This window comes from Pomacea canaliculata, linkage group LG10 (assembly GCF_003073045.1).
Source record: "Pomacea canaliculata isolate SZHN2017 linkage group LG10, ASM307304v1, whole genome shotgun sequence".
Taxonomy (NCBI): Eukaryota; Metazoa; Mollusca; class Gastropoda; order Architaenioglossa; family Ampullariidae; genus Pomacea; species Pomacea canaliculata.
In genome coordinates, this window is record NC_037599.1 from 16,226,466 (window position 1) to 16,249,666 (window position 23,201).

The 23,201-nt window shown below is 42.2% G+C and overlaps 1 protein-coding gene across 4 annotated transcripts in view; it reads left to right on the forward strand.

The window, feature by feature from the left end:
• The window catches only part of LOC112573377 (regulator of G-protein signaling 19-like), a 112,051-nt gene that overhangs the window by 29,289 nt on the left and 59,561 nt on the right, over positions 1–23,201 (forward strand). For 2 of the 4 annotated variants that reach the window (XM_025253678.1, XM_025253679.1), the window contains one exon: positions 15,182–15,372. In XM_025253678.1, the coding sequence (XP_025109463.1) occupies positions 15,182–15,372 (191 nt within the window). Of the gene's footprint in view, positions 1–5,379; positions 7,581–15,181; positions 15,373–20,098; positions 21,311–23,201 lie in introns of those variants that run through there. The other 2 variants (XM_025253676.1, XM_025253681.1) reach the window with 2 other exon arrangements.

A 23,201-nucleotide genomic window follows, 5' to 3' on the forward strand; every position in this document is an offset into this window, starting at 1 on the left:
TGATGATGAGGATGAACAAAACAATGGTGAGCTTAAATATGTTTCTAATTTAAGATCCTCGCAAAAATGTACGACACCAAGCGAGAAACTGACATGGAAAGAAACGGAAGAGGAGAAGACAGACTCAATCGAGACTTACTTCTATGAGGAAGAGAGAAAAACAATCAAACCTCTTACACTACATTTAAAATCGGAAATTAGCTTTAGTTATTACGACGCCTTAAAAAGATAAAAGAAGTGTCAGCGTTTTGTCGAACTGAAAATAGTAAATTAGTCTCAGTTATTGCCATGCATCAAAAGGAAATAAATAAATTGAATTAGTGTCAGTGATTTTAGCTTACTAAAAACGTTTATATTAGTGTCAGTAGTTTCAACACACTAAAGAGAGCTAATTAGTCAAAAGAGAGTCGGAGAAGGGAAAAGTGCGGTCAATAGACAATTGACTTTGAAATAAACTGGTTTTGACATGACATGACAGTTTTAGTACTGGTTGATTTCTGAAAAAAAATAACTAAGATATCCTAAAAATATGGCGTCAATGGCCATCCGAAATCATCGTCAGGGTAATGTATCAAACCGACACCCTGGGGATCGACTAATAATCTGAAGGCTTTCTATGACAACAGAGGGCTTGCTAGGAAGCGGATGTAAAACAAACGCTGTAGGTAAGGATGAACTTCTGGATCATAATTCTGGCCACTGAAGAGGTGGAAGGTGGGAGCAGAAAGGGGGATGTTAAGGAGAAAAAGGATCAGATAAAGGAGCAGAATCAGAAGCAGCGGAATAAGAAGAGGTTGTCCCAGACGCCATTGAAACCAATGGAGTAAGACGATCAAAAATACACAGTCCAGGCAGATTGTGGACATGGACAAGCAGAACCAAAGAAATTAGGAACAGGAAATCAAAGACAAACATGGAAAGATGTGGAATAACGGGACGGGATAGGGGATTGGTAAAAGGGAGGCTAAAATGACAGCGTATAATGGGATGGCACTTACAGACAAACTTGTCTGCTCCCAGCGCGCATGACGATGCAGTAATGTACGGGATGTGAAGGATCTCGCATTTCACAGACAGGCAGCGTCTGCAGGCCACAGGAACGTGTCAGAGAAATATGTAACAAGGGAAGATAGAATGGTGTGCATTTTAATAGCGAGAGTGTTCCATAGCAACGAGCACAACCGGCACAACAGAGCCATGGCAACCCAATCCATCTTAGCCGCTGCTGAAGCAGCTGCTCAATGTGCTGATGAACATGTGTGTGTGTGTGGGGGGTGTTTTAGTTTTTTCTGTAAGCGAGTGTGTATGTTTTCGTATTCCTCACGTGTGTGAGAGAGAGAGAGTTAATGAATGACCCTTTATAGAATGAGGTTGAGTGTTAGTACAAATGAAATTATTCAATATTTTAACCGCCTTCTTCAAGTTAAGGAGTAAACGTCACTTATGATAGTTTTTTTTTTATTTTATTTTTTTTAGAAAAGACAGACTTAGAGTGAGATGGAAGAAAAAATTTGAAAACGCAGCTACCTCTGACCTCTATATGCACCACATCAAAACGTCAAACATGTCATACATTGTTAACCTTTAACCTGCAGACTCGCTTTCCTGCTGCGCCGCTTGGCCTCCCACATCATATTGTATCGCGTCTTTAAATAAATGAAGCAATTAAAATGGTCTAAATGAGTAATGTAGGACATGTTCTTACTGTACAGTAACACTGACAGTAAGTTTCAAGACGCACAGCGGCCTGTAACGGCTTGTAGTTTTTGACTGTCCTGTAGGGGAAATAACTCTGTCACTCTTGTCTCATTCTATATTGCAGTTGCTCCCCTTTGGCTTAACTGGAATGTGTGCATCACCAAAATATTTAGAAATCATACATTGTTGCGACAACATCTAACTGTATGTCCGTTCGTTATTCCGTCCTGACTGAGTTTTTGTCTGCCGACTCGCTAGGTCAGCCATGGATGGAAAATTAGTTTGGGACTAACGGTTATATTTCACGTGTTTGGCCGGTAGGATGACATTTGTCGATTTAAAATGTGGTTACGTCATAAAGTCCTCACACATCAAGCGGTCAAATAGGTACTGAACCCTAGACACGTACACAGACAGATACTCATTTTAAAGTCCAGAAAGGTGCATGTATTGAAGTCCAGACACATTTTACCCTGAATTTTACAAATACTTTTGAATGTGATGTGCATACTGAGGACTGAGTCAGTTGAGAAAATCCAGGTAATTCATCCACCTCTAAACAAACAGTAAAAATAGTAATAATGGTTAAATTGGAATTGAGGTTATAATAATAATAATAATAATAATAATAATAATAATAATAATAATAATAATAATAATAGGCGTGCTAATATTGACACAAACGGGTTAACGGTAACCAATTACATATTAACATTATTTTGTCGAGACTATATAATAATATCGACAATGTCCACACCGCTCTATTACGATGGGTACAAAAGCGGGTATGAACTTGCAAAACACTGAATAAAATGCTTGTCCCGTTGTTTAAACGTTTACTGTTGATATATATTTTTTTCTCGTGCAATACTTTTCTCTGACGATGATGCTCGTGGCGTCTACCACAAAAAGTTCAATGCAAAACTGTGCTTGCCTCTTAGAGAGGACGCAGTTGCCAGATGTGCCACTTCCCTCTCATGTCTGCTTATTCCCGTTTAAGGCATCACGTTGTCACTTGGTCTCTTTCCTTCCCTTTCTCCTCGTGGGTTGTGATGAGCCCCTTTCCATGCCCGGGACCATCGGAAGCCTGAACAAATGCTATTATTAAGCACGATGCAGGAATGATTATCAAATCTTAGCCCCGTCCAGGGCGCTGGTGTCTGAGGAGATGTTGTCGCTCTGCGTTGGTGTTGTCCAGTTTTGTCCAGCTGAGGTTGGAACGAGCTGGCTTGGACTCCTCCACTCTGTCTCTCCATAGTCACCGTTACTTGAGACTCACTCAGTGGACTTCTCTAGTAATTTGGACCTTGTAGCTTTGGTTTATTCTGCAACCTGTGTTCATCGTCGATCTGCTCATTCTTTGAGGACTGCAGCAGTTCAAAATGTTAATCAGCTTATGTGATTGTAAAGATGTTAACAAACTGCCATTCGCTGATATTAGTGATCAAATGCAGATTGATGATTGATGTTTGATGCAGTTATAAACCTAATTATCCCGAGAACATAATTTTAGTAGTTCACATGAACTATAGTTTACTACTGAAAGCAAGTTAAAATCATTTAAAATGATGATTAAATAATGATTTAAAATGATAATCTAATTTTAAATAAAATCCTTACAAATTTCCTCTGTTTAATTTTCCAGGGTTTTTTTTTCACTTATATACGGCTTAAAAATTTAGATTGGATAATTTACTACACCCAGCACAATCAGTAATTTAACTGTATATATATATACTGTATATCTTAATTTCTTAGACCTGTTTGTTGAGAACCGAATTTATTGCATTTTTTTACCATGATCAGCAATCGTCATTCACATTTCCTTGGATCTTGTGCCTAAAAGAACTGCAATGTTTCTCAGCGATAAAGGTTCTCTTATACTAGGATTAATTTCCTGTACACCATTTACCAACGCTCTTCGTATCTTATCTACCTAGTGGTGTCAGGTTTGAGATTTGTGAAATTGTCGAATCTACTGCGTGTACGCGTTGCCAAGCAACCTAGCATAAAGCCACGCACTACACCGGGTGCCAAGGCGGCCGTTCAGAGGAGAGAATCACCTCCTGCATGCAATGCAAACGGTATTGATGTACCTGCTTCAAAAAAGCAACCCTGCGAATATCATTAAAAAAAAATATTTGAAACATTTTTTATTGGCTATAAACCCTGGAGACATTTTTAACCATAACATCATAGACTTAAGATTAATATGGTTATCAATCACTCTGGTCTTTTTGACAGATAAATCCATTTTACGAACCACGTGAAGCTGTGGGGTTAAGCTCAAAGTCAAGAGAAAAAAAGCACACACAGGACAGCACTGATGCCTGTTGTCAATGGCAACGCTTGCGAGTGCAGCAATACATGTACTAAACCTTTTTGAAATGAACAGGAAAATGTCTCTCTCACTCACAGGTCGACGATTAAAAGGCGATGAAATCGATCATCTAACAACTAAGGACTGAAAGCATGTGGGTTACAATCATGGAAGCAAAGGGCAGGCCAGAACTGTGTGCTCGTCAAGTGGCGTTGGCTTGAAGCCAGTTCCCGACTAAGAGACTAAGAGTGCAAGAAAGCCGAAAAAGTAGGGGAAGTCGTTACAGCCTCCATGTTGTGACGTCATTGCCAGGCTGGCGTCGCGTTGACAGAGAACGGCGCGAGGTTTACGGGTTACGCACCGCGAGATGTTTACATCATATGTCTCAGAGAGGCGGAGAGTAGGAGATCGCTGAAACTTTCGACCCCCTCGTGGAGTCACCTGCCTTTGCTGTCAATAATTTACAGGTACATTGTAGTCTGTGATGTCAACGAAACAACAGAGCAAAACAGTCGGTATTTTACATGTGATGCAGGTTGCTTGAGCTTTAAATGTCGATAACTTCCCCAGAGCAACAGCAACACCGACATTCACCGACATATCATAGCCCCGCATCATCATCATAATCGTCGTCATCATCATCTTCTTCTTCTTCATCTTCTTCTTAACCAAACTTGGCATGTTTTCCGCTTGAATTATTGCAAAGTGGCAAGGGATATCGCATCTCACCTCGTTCTTCCACAAACAAACCACCACTCGTCTCCCTGTGTCGCCCTGGTACCTGAGTTAGTGACCCTGTGACACCTGTTAGTAATGTCTTGCGCCTTCCTGGTGACCTTTTGGTGCCAGAGTCGCGTCCACTTGGCGCCTGAGTTACCCGTATAGTTGTAGCTGTTACTTGTGGCGACTGAAATAAAAAGCTTAGGCATAACGTAGAAAGACTTTGAAGTGGAGTTCAAAAGGTCGACTTCCTTCCGCCTTTCAGTTAGGGGCGCTCGGCAGCGTAGTGGGTCAGACGCTCGCTTGTCACCACTGCAGTGAGGGTTCAGATCTCGTACCGGGACACCTACTTGCAGGGTTTTTTTCGGGTTTCCTTCTCCTCCCTTATAGTGTGAAATCTCCTATAGGTGAAGGAACTTCCCCGCCAAATGAACACATTGACGTCCCGTACATTGAGCCCGATTTTCAATGTTTCGCAACATTTTGCTGCCTTTCCTGCCCACTCATCGAAGATGCGATTGCCGGGAGAGTGACTATTAACACTAATCACTAGTTCACTTCCTGCTTTAGTGAGCTGATGCCAAATCCTAGACAACTAGGCGACCTTTCTCATCTAAATCACAGCTGTATAGAGTTGTCAGCTCTGATTGGGAAAGTTCAGTCGTGTTTGGTAGAGCGTTACTCTGGAGTATGTCGTTGCCCAGACTGGAGCGTTACATGGAACCGTTACAGTCGTTCTAGGCCTTACATTTGTGAAAACGTTACATTGACATGTGCAGGCGTGTTACACAATCGTTCTGGTTGGAACATTACATTATCTTGGGCTGCAGGTCACAGTCGTTCTGGTTACACTTCACGGGTAGGTTTATTTTACCAGCCTGGACCGGACCGTTACTTTCGGGATGAGCTCGGCATTACAATGACACTGACCGAAACGCTACATCCCCACTTTAATAAGCATTACCACAGGGACCGACCGGCAAATGTCAACTGACTTTCGGTTTTTCTGTGATGCCCTACGAAAGGTCACCAACGGCAAACAACAGAGTATAAAATGCTGGAAGCAGACGGCTGGGTCAGCATGAAAGTGGGGAAGAAGAAGGTCAGCCAGCTGACCCCTCTCTCTTTCTCTCTCTGACAGTCTGCTGAGGCATCGTGCTTCTACATTAATTAGTTGGGGAACTAGCGACCCTGCAGCTAATCACGACGGTCGCTTGAAATTAGCTCCAATCCTGCGGCCACGCCAGAGCGCGCCGGCGAGGGGTTAGCCGAGACTGCGGCGGAGAGTGGTCTCACCCCGCATCGCACACAGCAGTTCACAGGCGGCGCGCGCGCGTGTGATGTGACTGCAGGGATCGAATTTCGGTCTCTCTGTCTCTCTAGTTACATGGAGCATCATCGCCTGTCTCTTGCACTGAACAAGGCTCGCCACTGACAGACACCCATCGTCCTCATCGTCCTCATCGTCAACGACAGTTTGTGACCCCGGCGATCGTGGTGCTGTGTGGGAGAAGGTCACGTTATTTATTTATTTTTCTTGTGGACCGAACTTTTTTTAATGTCCGACTAAAATTTGAACACAGAAAGGAATCAACTTCCATTTCCGTCATTGGTTCTTGCCGTCCCTTGGAGCTCATTAATTAGTCGAGGTGACTGTCCAAGCCACGAAGTCTCCAAGTACGATCATCCTCGAGTCCTGGTGAAATCAGGCGTGAACATATCGGTTCACATTATCTCACACTCAGGAAAAAAAAGTTTACATCTGATATAGGACAAGATAGACACATCCGTGTTTGCAAATCTGGGATATCATCGAGTCTCGATCTCGTGACCTAGGTTTTGTTCTTCCGCCTGCGGTGATACTTCCGGAACCTGAGCTGAACCCAAAGACGATTATCTATCTCAGACTGCTCTGGACTGTGAAGAGATCGTTTCCGCTTTTTGGTTTTTGGTTTTTGAAAACGGCTGTTACTGAGTATACTTTGAACGTGAGTTCGAATCTTGCAACTGATGAAAGGCCTTTAAATAGTTTGTAGTTTATAGATGAAAGCAAGGAGAAGTCGAGCTGAATTTGAGTCATTATATTTTAATCTTTAAAAAAATTCGCCAAGTTCTTCGCTTTCTCCACTCGCACATCAGTTGTATCATTGAAAACAGTTTGGAAAAAAAAATACGCTTCATAGTTCTACTTATTCACGACTAAAATTACTTAGAAAATTTCTTGTTAAGTATGTAGGACTGTCCGCCTTTCATGTTCAGCTCATACTCACTGGTGTAGTAGGAGATACCTTCACGAAGAACTGCAATTTAATCTCTTGTACTAATTTCATTCTTACCTTCCTTCTTCTCTGAATGTTTTAGACCAACGAGAGAGAGAGAGAAAAACAGTCAGACGGGGGATACATGAAACGAGAAGCTGTTTTGTTTTTTTTAACTAAGTTAGTCTTTCTCTCTCTCGCACACTTTGCTCACCTTGCGTCCAGGACTGTTTAAGAAGGAAGGAAGCAGTAACCATCCATGTTGTAAACTGCTCAGCAATTCGACTGCAAGCTTCTGTAAACATTTTGCTGGGTGAATGGAGGGTATTTCTCCCAGTTATCATCACATGTTACCTGGCAGTGCAAATGCTCAACGACAATTTATTTTAAGACTAAAGTAAGCATTTTGCCTGGTCTGAAAGTAACCACACTCTCCTTCTTCGTCTGTTTGGTTACCTGTGCTTGAAGAAGTCTACCTTGTGTGCGATCAGTGACATCTTAGCTTTTAACATCGGTGTAGTGCCTTGCGGACAGACAATTCCTGAAGAATTATGGTCAAGAACTTTGTGAGCGTTCATCCAGAGGTATGTCTTTCGTTGATTTTTTTTTCCACTTCTCTCCTCCCAGTTCTTTGTCTTTTTATTTCTCTCTCGCTCTGTATCTTTCACTCACTTACGCTCACTCGCTCACTCACTCATTCACTCACGCACTCACTAACATCGTGCCCATCTGTTTTATTTGGTTTATTACAGTTTTTGAAATTTTGCATGAAAAAAATACATAACACTCTTAAATATAAGTTATGTTTTGACTGGTAAATTTTAAAGAAAACTTTAATGATGCACTGCTGAAGTAAAAGACTATAAAACTATTTGAGTAGCTGTGCTAAAAGTACTTAAATAAAAAAAAAACTAAATAGGACGATGAAAAGATAGTTGAGGGCCGCAATGAGCGGACTTTCGTGACACACTGCGCACAGAATGTAAACTACTAGTGTAGTTTATATAAATATATTTGTGTTTTTTCAAACACACACACACGAGTTTGAGATGGGAAGAGTGACAGTTCAACATCTGTGGGACAGAGAACTTTCCCCGGTCGAGCCAGCTACCGGAAGTGGGTACCTAACCAGGGGTTAGGAAAGGTGAGGAAGCGATGAAGATGACTTGTCGCCACCTTCTGTAACTGCTTGACCCTTGGAGCCTGTGGCCACGACAGCGAGATTCTCATGGGACAACTGTCACTCTCCATCTCTGACAGGTCTTTACAGGTCTGACTGTTGGTGGTGTTCTCTGGGACTCTTGAGAATTGTGTGAGAGAGAGAGAGGAAGAGAGAGAAAGAGAGAGAATGAGAGTAAAGACATAATTTAAATAATTATTATTGAATTTCTAAGACGCTTTTAATGTCTAAGAAGAACAACTGATGAGAAGTAATACTTTAATTTCATTTTTTACAAACAGCCCACTTTCTCTTCTCTCTCTCTCTCTTACACGCGCAGAAAGAAAGAGGGGAAACATAATTTTCCCAGCATTAAAAGGAGCATGTCCGATTATCATTTAAGTACATGAAATATGTTGTGCAAACACTAATAAGTCAGCTAATTATTGTCATTTCAAAGTCCTTTCCGTTATTAAATTGTGTTTATGGTTCTGCTGATTAATAATGTGATGTTAAAGTGAAGTTAATGAACATCTACGGTTCAAACGAGTGTAAACGGCTTTCTTCTCTCAACAAGCTCCACCCCTCCTGTCCAGTTCCCTCACTCGTGGAGAAAAGAGTTGAGGATCGTAACAGCCGACAGATGCTCTCCTCCAGCGCATGGTCAAAGATGGAAGAGCCAGACATAGGCAGACTGTGCCAAACTCTTCCAAGACTGTCACGATTCTATTTCATCGTTTTAATTTGTTTTTGCTACCTGCCATTTAAAATTTGTACTTCGGAAAAAAGCAGGTAACTTTGTCAGACTCAGAACTTTTGTTTGATTCAATCGCTCAATATCCTCTTCAGGTTCGCAACAGCAACAGCAACAATTGCTAGACTGGACAGGGTGTGATACAACCTGTACACATCTCTCTGCTCTACCGATATGAAACGTTGTGAAACGTGGACTCTGCTAGCCGATAAGGAGAGGAAGAATCCAGAAATTCGAAAGCAAATGCCTGACGAGACTGACCCGCAACGACACCTAGTGGAAGATTCCTCTTCAAGGTACCTTGGATTGTGGTCGACGCCGTGGTGGACAGAGGAAGAACTGGCTTGCCAACATCAAAGAGTGGACTGGTCGTCTTGTACAGGACCTGCTCACTATTGCCCTAAACAGGTGTGAGTGGCAGGCCCTGTTAGCTGCTGCGTCTGTCCATGTGCTCCTCCCAACGACAGGTGCCAGGACGCATGACTGAATTTCCAGTAGAAAATGACTGTAGAATGGAGATGTCTTTATGGTGGCCAGGGACAAGAAATCTTGTTAGACAGGACTGCCATCCACTAGCTACCTATCCGGCCTGCAGACCGACTCATCAAAGGAAACACAAGTTCTCAAGTCAGTTGCTTACCACCACTGCGATCATAAATAATAAAATCATGAAATGCGAGAACTTTTCTCAGACAACTGTTTGAAAGACCAGTGCAAGCAATGTTTACGTTGGACTGCTGTGTAGTCTCAAGCCAGGAAGCCTGTCACCTGACCTCTCTACTTCCGCAGCTTGGACATTTTCCTGGAATACTTTTGGAACTGTGGAAATGTTGACTTTCGATCGAAAACTTTGGCCTCTTTTGGTCCAGAGTCTGTGAAGTAGGTTGCCACCTGTCACTTTGCCTCTCACTGCCCAATCTCACGACATGGCATGAATTGCTTTTTTTTGTTTGTTTTTGTTTTTTCGATATTGCATCACAAACCGTCTTGTGTTTTTGTCCACGTCAGTATTCCACTATACTGACGTTTACTGGTTTTTTGCGCCTGCGACATGGTCCTGCTTCTGTGACAGCGTGCTTAGTAACATTGCAGACAGTGTAGTCACTGACAAGGGTATGACAGGATATCAGTCTCAAAAATAACTATATGATATTATTTATCATTGTTCTTCAGTAATTTTATAACAAAAATGTTTGTTTTGACTTGCTAAAACTGCTTTTACTCTACCTCTTTTCCGATTTGGCAGACATTAATTTTTAAAAAGTTTCAAAATATTAGTTAATCAGGGAATCTTTTAGACTGCTCATAATGTTTATGAGATAATAAACAGACCGTTAAAATCTATGATTTGTAAACTGTCATTAAGCTCTGTGTTGAATAAACTGACGGACACACTGGTGCGACATTGATGACTAAAATATAGATAAAATAACAAATAAGCTATCTGGAAGACTGGCTGGTGTAGACTGTAGCCACAAAGATCCGCCTGCTGGTCCTCCTCTGCAGGTTTAGGACACTCTCCATCCTTACACTTTGTTCCCTAATTCCTCTTTCTGTCTTCCTGTTTGTCTTTTGTTACTCGTCTCCTTCGTGAGCGCTATTATGCACTATATAAATTACACGTTGTTTTTTGTTGTTGTTGTTGTTGTTGTTGTTGTTGTTGTGTTTGTTGTTGGTACATGACTGATAGGTATTTTGTAGTTTATAGAAACCGACAAACGATTTAACTGTAGGATAGTATCCTGCCTCGACAATCTGTGGAAGATTTATTGACAAACAGATACAAGACATTCTGCAGGACAGGCATTCTTAATTTGAATCGTCTGTGAAATCGGCAAATACCTTTTAAAGATAAAAGCTCAATGACAAGAGTCACTCAGAGACTTCAGTTTCTCTTATTTCGTCTTCACATCTCTCTGACAGCTTATCTAAGGTCATCGTGACAAACCTATCTTCTGACCTCCGGGAGGCAAACCCTCATTTGCACATAAAAGGCGAATATGGCTGCAAAAAGTTAATATTTGCATTCGGCGAGAATAGGTGCAGAGTGACAGAGATGGGGATGATGGGAGGTAGTTGGGGGGAGAGAGCTGGGGAGGGGGACCAAAGGCATGAGCTGTGGCCTAATTAGCGCCTGGCAAGGCCTTGCCTGGCTGGCTGAGTAAAATCGATTCACTCGAGCGAACGATGATAATCCTCTTACTGATCCTCCTTCTTGCTTGTGAGCGGCCAAAAAGCTGACATCGCGGTCGATTGGCTCCTGTCCTGAACTGTTTGTGTCGCCTGATGGCATCCAGCGCCGACTGGCCGCCTCGGCCCGGGCAAGTCAGTGAGTATGTACACACCTTTGACTCGTCCAACAAGTCTGTTTACCCCAAACAACGCCTTCAACAGATATCGTTAGTGAAAACGACTAATGGAAGGAAGGAGGAGATAAGAGATGAGAGACGAATACCACACACACATGGTCGTACATTAAAACATTGTCATCAATCGTCTCCTCTTTCTCCGTCGCGAAAACCAAACTGAGTTTCTAAAATTCTCAGCCATTTGCTGGAGAAATCAGAGGCTCGATGTTGTAAGTCCTACTGAAAGTTTTGTTGATGTTTATCAGCAGTCAGACAACATAATTGTTGAGCAAGATGCTCACTTGTAACAGATGTTCATGCAGCGTAGAAACCATCGTCTTTACTGAGAGATGGATTTTTAGTCTGAGCTATTATTTTCTCTATTTTTTATTTTTTATGTTTTTATCTACTAATTAATTTAAATAATTATTTTTTATCATCTCTACTTTATATCTATTTGCCTGACATATAATACACTTTGTTGTCGCGGTTTTCCTGAGCCATCATTTAACAGGATCTCGACACAAATATTGAGTTGTTTTTGCTGGTGGACACTGGGAAACGGACATTTTTTTTAAATCATCGGAATCGTTGTATGTCCTTCGTCTCACACTGGAGGAAAACTCAACCTTTTTTTTATTTTTTATAAAGAGGGTGTCGGTGGCTATGGAATCTGTGGACATACAGCGAAGGTTTCCGTCCTTTTAGGTATTACCATAGCAACGGGACTTCAAGGCCGGGAACAAAGTTACGTCCGTCGAGCGACCACCAAAAATCGAAGTATCCGCACTAAACCCTCGGCGGCCGAGCTGTTCCCCCGGGGATTCGATCTCGTCTCAAAGGACTGGCCAAGCGCCTTGCGGATTTGTGGCGCTTTCAAACTGTCGCCTAGCAACGGCGGGGTTTTCCCGTCTTGTCACTTTAACTTTCTTGTATGTAATTTACTCAAAAACCTCTTTATTTATTTTTTTTCTGCCACGGATTCATTTGGAGACTTTTTGTAACTTCTTGTGGGATGGGTTATCTTATTCTACGTTTACACCACTTTTCCAAGACAATTTTTCTATTCTATTACCAAATTTTGAATTTTTCTCATTTTTTTCTTTACTGACCTATTGTGTTCAAGAGGATGCAGATGTGAATAGCGATAATTGTGTAATGATGTCAATATTTAGCGAAACATGTGACAAATCTCAGGTAAACTGTGATCGGTTGTGTGACGGTGTGGGACGGCGTGTGACACTTTCACATTCTGTGTCTTCTTCGAGAACTTTGTGTGTAACGGACTCAATGTTTTGTTTGTTGATGCATCGATGAATATCGTTTTCGGTCTGTACGTGTGAATGGAGTGAGCATTGCTCATTCTAAAGATGCTGAAGGTGCACAACACACAATTATAGTAGTAAATCCTACAGCAACGGAAAATACTATTGCTAGACCCCCCTACAGGTAAATAGTTAGCAAAACTATTATTAGCAAAACTAGTGATTAATTCTTAATTCAGAGAGTTCTGCTTAGTATTCGACAACAAATTTGTTTTTGTTTGACTTTGCGAGTTCGGGTGAAGTAAGACATGGAGGTAGGCCTAGGTGGTCAGTAAGACACGGGCAATGAATTTTTCCTCCATCTGGATTCCCCGGATGTTGGTTCATCGCGGTGTAACGGTCACCACTCCAAGAACTCCCTCGCTCAGCTTTGTCCTGGAGCTCGACACAACGGTCTCCATCCTAACTCCACTGTCTTTCCAGAGTCGTTGGAGAGTATTGTCAAAAGGCAAGGAATGATGGGAGATGTTGTTTGTCGATTGGAGGAGGCAAGCGGAATTAGGCTAATGCAACTTCGTTCAAATTGCGACAAGTTTGCATTCACGTGGCAAGAGTTGAGAGGTGGATGCACCGCTTAGACTAATTACCTCGAAAACTCGAGCATTCTTACTAGGCGCAGATGATGAAAAGCTCTTTTTCTAATGTGGTTTATTAAGGTCTGTTGCGATTTCCCTCTACATAATTTAACGATTCAAAATATCTTGAGTAGAATTATTTTGCGATGGTGTGTCTGTTGGTATGTGTGTGTTTATTAGACCGTAGCGGCTCAAGGTTGGGATGATCGTCTATAAAAAGCCATGTACATACTCGTAATTAGTTTGTTGTGGGTTTTTTTTTTTTTTTTTTTTTTTTTTGTAATTATTTTAATTGAAGGGAGGGAAAGGAGAGAGACTGACAAACAGACTAGCAAACCAACGTATGTAGAAATGAAACTTGTTATCGCTATTCTTTGTCTAAGTGGAAAACATGCAGGTGACATTTTTCTCCTCTGAATAATGTATATCTGCACGCGGCGCTCATCACGTGACCTTTCATGTTCAGATGATGACACCAACCAGTGCAAAGGGCAGACACTCAGCGACTGCCAAAAATGAATCATTAAAAAGGCAATCAATGAACTAAAGTATACCTAATCAGTATACCTAATCAGGTCGGTCACCGTTTTCATGTAGCAAGGCTCTCGTGTAGGACAGACACGTTTGTCCAGACAGAATGACGTCACTTCCGGTGGCGTTTACTGCGCATGTAAATGAGTTGTCAGCGTCAGTGACTGTCTCAAGCAAACAGTCCGTGGACGGTCATCTCTTGACTTGCAAAGCTCTCGGTTCACTCGCTGTCAGTCCAGGTGATGATTGCAGCTCAACGGAGGTGAGACTGAGATGCTGGCTTTTCGATTAGCATCCTGTTGGGTTAGCTCGCCTTTCATTGTCTAAAATAATTTAGTTGTAAGGTTTTATAGAATATTTATATTTTAAAAGTATACTTTTCATAGGTAATTCACAATCACTAAGGCGTCAACACTTGTAAATGCTTATTTTGTATTTGCTTTTATTTGTTTCTTATTGTTTGTTTATTTTCTTAACTTGATATTTTGATTTGTTTGAGTTTTTTCTTTGATGCATTGTTGTATATATGCTTGTTTTTGTTTTTGTTTGATCTTTGCTTAGCTTATGGTCCTTTGATTATTTTTTTTGTTTGTTTGTTTTTTGTTTAACGATATTTTTGTTCGCTTTGCTTTTTTGTCATTTGTAGACTTTTTTGTTTTTGTTTTTATTTTGTTTGTTTTGTTTGTTTGTTTGTTTGTTTGTTTCGGTTTGTTTTTGTTTGTTTGCTTGGGTTTTTTTTTTGTTTTGTTTTTGTTTTTTGGCTTGTTTGGATATTTTGTTTGTTTGTTTATCTGCTTTGTTTTTGTTTATTACTCTTTTGTTTGCTTCAGTTTTTGCATTTTTGCTTTGTTTTTTTTTTTTCTCTTATCCGTATCTTTATTCAGTCTTCTGCCCTGATGAACGTTTTATTACAAATGTAGATAATGTGTCATTAAAACATAAGATAATATCTGTCAAAATCAACAACTGGAATCTGAACCTGGATACAAGTTTAACATCTGGACTGAATCAAGATAAATATAGTCACAGTGAAGAAAAAAAAAAACTGATAGGGACGGGTAACTCGGAAACAGTCACGGCGTATGAGTTTATGTCTGTGATGCTGAAGCAGACATTTCTGAATGAGAGTAATAGACTAAGCAGTAGCAGCAGTTGCCAAGAAAGTGTCACTATGAACGAAGAAGCAAACGACAGCAATAAAGAAATCAAGGAAAAGAGACAGATAAACAGACAGACAAGCAGATAGACAAAAATAAGTAAATATAGAAATAAATAAAGAAAGAAGCAATGCATGTTTAAGAGTGGATATGACAGGTATTACAGGGATGGCCTGAACAGTAGCAAGCACTTTCTATCTGCAGATGAATGAAGTGAGATAGTGATGATAATACGATAACAGTGACAACAATGACGACGACGACACGACGCAGACGACGATGACAATGATGATGATGATTATTATTATTATAATTATTTTTATTATTATTCGCTAGATGAGCGCCGCCACAGTGCTGCGCCGCCAGTCCTCCACGTCCAACGAGAATGACGTGAGGATGAGGAACAGCCGGGGCGGCACGGGACCAGGTCAAGGTCCAGGGCAGAGTCAAGGTCAAATGCTGGACTCACCGCCCTCTTCCCCATCCCAGCCCACGGACCGCGGTGCGCGCGTGTGCTGCTTCTGCTGGTGAGTGACGCCACTTCCTGTCTCTTCACATGGCCAGGTCTCGCTGGCTGCTCTACCCCTGTCTCTAGTCTCGTGTCATCACACTTAGAGGTCTCGTGGTGTGCTCCCCACCCCGTTACTTCTCGATATTGACAACTGAAACATAATTTACAGAAAGAAGTCCCAATCGTGATGTCACATTTGTACAATAAACACCTAATTAATGTATAATGTGAAATCCCACAATTGGCTGAGGCCTTCACAGCGCAGTACAGTCTCCCTTTGTGTATGATAATGTTTGCACGCATGTATCCCGAGAACGGAATGATTTACCTAGATGAGGGAAAGCAGTATCTTGAGCCAAGCTTTACCCAATGATTAGGAAAATATCTTGCACCCAAATAGACCTTTAAAACTATAGTGTCTGTGTTGTCCAGCTGGACGGCTTCTTGGCCAGTTCTTTTCTCTCTTGACGAGTGCTTTGTTTTTAATTTTTAAATCTCTTAAAAATTGTCTTTGTGTCTTCTCTTTCTCTCTCATAATAAGGAAGCCTTTTATATACTAAATAATCTAGCTACACACTTGTACCTATGTCAACGTTGAGTGAGGAGGGGATGGAAAGTTGGGTGAATTGATGAACTAAAGTGCCTCCATCTAGCGGTGATTGCTACTCTGTATTGTTGACGAGCGATGAATTGAAATACCATCTTAAGAAGGTTATCTTCACAAGAACATTGGGTTATTCTAGAGCAAGTGAAATGAATCCTCTATAAACTTACTTACCTTGAAATATGTTTTGTGTGACCTCAGTTTGGACGAGCAACTGGGCTGAGGGAGGGGGACCAGCTTTGCACCTCCCTATTAAATAATAGACGATGACACACAGGTCATGTTTGGCAGACGGCATATGTTTACAGATGGCCAGCAAAATCCTCTTAGAGAACTCAAGACCAGTAGTCTTCATTTTTTTTTTTATTCCTGCTCTTCCTTCATTCCTTATCAAATGTGATAGTAATGATTGTTAGTTTATTCAGGAGAGGGGACGAAACCTGTGTTTGTCGTTAATAAAGACAGATACACCCGCAGACAGCAGAACACAGATGGAGTATTGTAAACATAAGGTAACTACCGGTTTTTATTTTTACAATTGGAGATCAAAGTCGTGACACTACCCGGGTGTCTGATGAACAGAATTTCATGAAGAACTTTGTGCATCCAGGCCCGCAGAAAAGCCGTTACAGACTTAAGGGCTCAGTACCCTGACGGAACTAAGTCGTTAACGAACTACAGTCAAAAAGCGTTGGGAACATGCCGAGCCCAGTCTGGGGTAGTCAGGGGGAGGGAATAATGGGGTGGGGGTATCTATCCAACAAGCAAGTATGACGTCACTAAAGCACGCGCGCCTCCTGTGGTGACATGTTCAGTGGGCCTCCTGCACAGTCTACATCTCCTCTCTTCCGCCATGCACTGAGATAATGATGAATGACGATAGCTTAAACACGGACGACAGGACAAATACCAAATCATCGTCTTAAGGGAGGTTGAAAAAAAAAAGGTACAGAGGGAGTAGCAAGAGAAAGAGAGAGGAAGATCCGGATTGAACCAATCGGATCTTTTCCTATAGTAATTAGGTCATATTTTGCCACCGAGGTTATTCTGCGCCTATCAGCCATGCGCGAGCGGAAGTGGCTGGCTGCGTGATGATTGGCTAATGCGATCTGTGGACCAGTTCCTTCACATCTTCGCCATGACGTCTCTGTCTCTCTTGCTATCATCTGCGCACGACCCCAGGGATTGGCGATTTCATTCATGCGCGCGCCGCCTCCTCTAAACACACGACATCAGCAGCACAGACACAACTGGCAAAAGGGAATCCTGATTCCCAAACAATTTTTTTTTTGGCATGTTCAAGCACACTTCTTAGAATTGTTTTTAATGTATGCTTTTCAAATGGGTTAGGGCTGCAATCTGTAGGGTATGCCATTTCTTTACACATGGGTAGTCAGGTGCTTGGACAGAGGAGGGAAGGGGATCAGGGTAGGTATGAATGGGGGTCATTGCTCCTTGATACCGCAAGTATTGGTTGCTGCTGCTGATGTCCTCTTCCAAAAGTTGTTGTTCCTTCCTCTTATAGTCCAGAAGGCCGAGTCCGCAATGGTGGTCTGTGTGGTGTAGTGGTGGTGTACTGTACTGTACTGATTGCCAGATCCCTTGTGTTCCAATAATGTATCCTACACTTTTACTTACCTTTGGCCACTATATTTCTCTCTCTGTCAATTAATTTCACATTTATTTTGGTCTCACACCCTACCTTAGGGATAGATTTTATGGGTTTTGAGTTTGCGAGTTATAACCGTTAATGGGGACTTGATATTTTACTATAATTATTGTCTTTGACATGGATAATCTTCTTGCTTTAAAAGTTTGGATTAATGACTTATGTTCCAGCTAAACCTTCAGTTTGTTGTAATTATTTTCCTTTAATATTATTAATATATTTTTGAACATGTATGGTTTGCCACTATCTCTCCTATTTTGTAATGAAAATATTTACTCATGGTGACCAATTTGAGAAGGTCAGGTAAACGTTCTTCCTCGTCTACACATGTATGTAGATTTTTTGAATAGGTTGGTGTTTATACCAAAGAAAGAAGCACCCGTAAAACTGTAGACATAAAATATTATTTTGTATGTATATGCTAAAGCCTGGTTAAAAGCCTGATTGCATTTTAAGGTGGAACCTGAAGACTGACACAGGCAAGTGTTTTGCACTGAGCACCTGGGTTTTGGGTTGTTTCTATGTCGGGCACCGAATTATCAGGCAGTTTGCCAGGGCAAACATTTCCGCATCTCTGACCTGTTTTTCGGATTCTACACACAGAAATTAGGGCAGGTGGTTTGCAGGGTTCTGACTGCTCTATTTATTCCATGCTGCCATCATCACCTCCTTCCACATCCGCTCGGAATTTTCGGTTCATACGCACTCAGTTTGCGTCTCACCTCTCACCCCTTACCTCTCACCTCACACGAAGTCATTTGCGTTTCTGGTTTTATCTCTGTTCCGGTCTTTTATTCTTCATAAACAGTTCCTTCCATAAAGACCCATCCCTAGCTCCATTTGTATTTCTGCCTTTTTCGGTCTGTGTGAGACAAACAGATAGAAAAAGGTGTATTTTTGATGTGGGTGGATGCAGCATAATAATTTAATAAAACCATCTCCAGCTGCTCACATCTGACTTGACATCACTGAGCCTGAATTGTTGTGCACTTTAGCGACATGTTCAGCCAATAGTCTAAGGACACTAAAGGCCTTGCCACACTTGGTATGAATTTTATGTCAGTATTATCAGTGTAGTCTGTGTAACCATCAACATTGGCCTCGGCAATCATTGTAGTTTGTGTTCAGTGTGTCTCACTCCACTGTGTCGTGAAACACGTTTTTCCAGAAAAGAATGGCAACCCTATCGTGGCACTTGATCGCCGTGTGATGTTTGAGAAAACTTTTTTCCGTTTTTCTTGTCTTTTTGTGATTTACAACATGCACTGCTAAGCCTTGCACCGTGCACTTTTCAGGAATATTTTTAATTTTCGTAGCTGTCCTTCTTGCAGGATTCTTCACAACACGATTGTCCACCAGGCATAACAAACACAAGATTCAAACATTTACGATATTCAAATTATGTTTATGAAAAACATGTTTTCAAAACCGCTTTGTACATCTCGTGGGGTTTGACAGCGAAACCTATTTGTTCTCGTTGGTGCCTTAGATTTTTTAATTCTTGGTGACCTCGCAAACTTGCTTAAATTAAAGCAGAACCTGACTGTGCCAAAAAACAGTTGTTACAATTATTGTCATTTAAACATAACTTGTTTGTTTTTCTGTATGACACTAGACAAACGACAATCTGCTTTTCAACATCTGATCATCTGAGTACCTGTTCTAGTGTTTGCAACATGAGCAACATCTCGGCAGTAGTTCCAGGAGACTGAGCACATCGTGTGACATCACGTATATAGATATATGTATACATCAATGTTCTGACTACTAAAATCCATTGAGGAAAGCAAAAACACGCCATTCTGTTGATAATTGTTTTGGGTCGTTTTGTGTTTGTGTTTGTGTTTGTGTGTATGTCCTTAAAATTTCACGACCCACCACAAACAAGCCCGAGTTCTCTCCGACTGCCAGCAGATAAACAAGGTCAAGGCCATGTGCCGACAGTTTATGTGACATCATTAAGAAAATGGCTGGCTCAACTTTGGCGCTCGGTCAGTGAATGACGTCTGCGAGGGCTTAGATGGGAAAACATATGAGGCCTCGTTGTGACGCCAGCAACAGCTGCGAACAGCTACTTCCAGGGTTAGAGAGAAAAATACCCCAACGGTCTGACAAGGGACCGCGACAATTTTTTTGGTGATGACAATTGGGAGGAGCGGGGAGAGGGTTGGATGTCCAAGTGGAACCTGTGACCTCAATCCACTTGGTACTGCTAGCCGCTCGCCTGGCAGAAAAGATGATGACATTATTTCTAATGTGCAGGCTTTCTGCAACGCGGCAAGACAGATTATTGACCGCTTGTCGCGAAAACAGACTAGGATGACGTCCCCTTGCCTACTGCCAGCGTTGAATAATGAAGGCAAGCTGGTGTGAGACAACACGTGCGCGCGCGCGAGTGAGAGAGAGAGAGCAGCTGTGAGAAGAGGCGGATGCGAGAAGAGCGAGCGAACGAACGACGTACATAGAGAGAGAGGGAAGAGGGGAGGCGAGGGCTATGTTGATGAGTAGTCGATTTCCTAGCCATCCAAGGCAGTAGGCAGGCAAAGGATTGTTATTCCTTCGTCTTCGTCGACTGTGGCGACCTCTTTGTGGACAAAAGACGGTCCAGCTTTTTTTTTTTCCTCTTTCTCTTCTGTCTTGTGTGGCGGATGTCCAGCAAGTAGCTGCCTGGCTTTGGCCTGAGCTCTGTCGTCACAGCAACCGGCCAACGACTAGCCGCAGGGCTCAGCGGCATCCATGCTCTCCCTTGCCACCCGGTTTCTTCATCCTGTGTACACGGCGACTCCTCGCACCAGCCGAGGCGACAGGCTCTGGCTGTGGCTGACGACACGCAACTGTCACTCCGTGGCAGTGGATGAGAGCTGCAGGAAGTGTCATGTCCTCTTCAGGCTAGGTCTGTATCCTCCATTTTTCCGAATAGCTCTTCCCGAAGAATAAGGTCGAACGATCGAGAGGCTATACGTCACTTGGGGTTCTGGATAAACAAGAAGGAACGCGGAGGGAAGTGTCCTGCCAGGCTGAGTTCACCCTTCATCACTGGATGTTTGAGTCGTTGACCTGGTTTTGCTACAGATTGGTATCCAAGAACGGATGCTTCGTCTTCCTCCTCCACTCTGGCCTGCCGCCGCCAAGAATTGTAGCTGAAGGAGCACTGTCATATTGATTGGTGTGTGTTTATGTGAGAGCTGGAGACTGTGTTTGTGTGTTTCTTCTCAACGAAAGGAGGAATGCATACTTAGTGTTGGTGGCAGTGACCCAGATATCAGGTTAGCGACATTTTTGTGATTGTACTTTCTATTTCTTGTGTCAACGAGCTCTTTTGTTGGGGACACGTGTGCATACACACGCCCGCCCACCCACCCGCGCGAACATACACACACGCATATACACGAAAAGGTGTGCATCATCCCGATCATCGTCGTTGTCAGGCGCGAGGACGTCATTCGCCAGCTTCCGGTACGTCATCGATCCTCGTGCTTTGCTGCGTTCACCCTCGCCGTCCCTGGAGAGTGGCTTCGTCTCCTCTGCTTCTCCTTCTTCTCTTGCTCTCGGTGTGGTCGAGAGTGCTCCGAGTGCGTAAGGTCAAACAGCGACCCTGGCCCTGGCACTGGCGTCACACACCTCCATGACGTCCGGCAACAGTCGGCCGCCACAAGGAACCAAACACTGGCTCTTTAAATGGTGAGTGGGGAGAGACAACAGCTATTTTAAATGACGAGTAATGTGAGAGAGTGGAAAGGTGAAAGGTGTGAGATATCTTTATATTGTAATGGATGTCAGATAGTGGCTCTTTAAACGGTGGATGACGTCAGATACTTCCATTTTAAACGCTGAGTTTAGTAGACATAAGTTGGCTTGTCTTTCTTTTCGGGTTAAAATAAGCTCAAAGGAATAGAGAGCTCGCAAGTATGTGCATGATGAGTACACATAAACCAACACACGATACATGACAAACAGGTAGAATGACTAGAATACATCTAACACACACTGACTAAAGCTAGTGCTTTGATTTTGAGTATCAGAGAGGCAAGCCTGACGACGCTGCTGACATCTATCAGGTGTTGGTATCGATCAGTAACTCTGTCTGATAACACCTTTAGTGCTGTAAAACTCCTCCCTTCCCTCCTCCCTCACGAAACCAGGTGGAGGCTGAATGAACAACGACCCCGTGACCTTACCTTGCTTCTATAGGGATGAGGCATTGCCTCCAAACTATGCCGTGAGGTCCTTCTGTGCTGCAAGTACCCTGTGGTCTCCAGGTGCAAATCTGATATCAGGTGGCAACAAAGGTTTTACTGCCTGTGTAGGTGTTTAATAAATATTTCACTGAGTCCGTGTCTGGAACAGTTCCGCGCATTGCTCAATTCTGAGAAAGTAGGAAAGGGTTAAAAGGAGGAAGGGATAGTAAGTCTCCTTTGGTGTAATTGTTTATTTGCCTGTGCGATCTCTTTTATGGGTTTAGAGTGATTGTGTAAGTCTGTTTCCTAATACGTGTGTGTGTGTGTGTCATGCATGAAGGTGGGAAGTGGCGCTATTATCTCCCTTCACTTTCTAAAGATGTGAGAATTCTTGGACATGTGACCAATTTTTGATTTCGAATTATGTGCACTACAAGCTAGGAGCTGTCAGAATATTCAATAACAATTTCTATTTGTTTTGATTGGCTGCACGTGGTTGGTATGCTGGTTCCACGTAGACACACAAAGGGGATTCTGTCATCAACGTTGATAGACAATTGTAATTGAGTCTTGAGAGCAGTTTTCTTCTTCTTCATCAAGAGATGTAAATATTGTGTCGAATTCACGACAGTTTCCCGACAATAACACTACAACACAGTACAGCTGCTCAAGACCTTGTCTTCTTTGCACTAAAGAGTTTGTTTCTGTTTTTTCTGGGCCCGGATTTTTCTAGACTAGACAAAACTAGTTCTAACGTCTCTACGTGACAGTTTACAGGTCGCTAAATGTTGTTTCCCTTGTAAAAACATATATGTATATACATATAAAGTACACCAATGCTTAGAGGAGACAACCCTTTACAAGAGGCTTTAAGTTGTCTGCCCTTGTGAAGCTAGAGGCTGTGTCTTTTGAAACATTTTACAGCTGGATATCAGTTTACATCTTACAGCTGCATATCCTTTGACACACCTTGCAGCTGTGTGTCTTTTGACGTATCTTACAACTGTGTACGTGTTTTGACATCCGTGAAGATGTGTACCTGGTAAGATAGTATCCGTATGTGTTTATATATCTTAGTGCTGTGTGTCTGTATGTATATCTTGTTGCTTTGTATCCGTTTATACATCTGAAACGGGTGTGACATCTTACGACTGTACATATCTCAACATGTGTGACAGGTGTAATGTTAATATATCTTACATCTTTTTGAAATTATTCAAGAGTTTCCGCTACCAAAACAAAAACTGTGCTGATATGGTCAATTCCAGATGGTGTATAGTTTGTATTTCAATCCATCAGTCTATCCATCTCTTCTATCCTTCTTCTATCTGCTCACCGTCCTCTAGACGAACCTGCGTGGGCATAAATAAACACTCTCCTCCATCCCCCCTTCG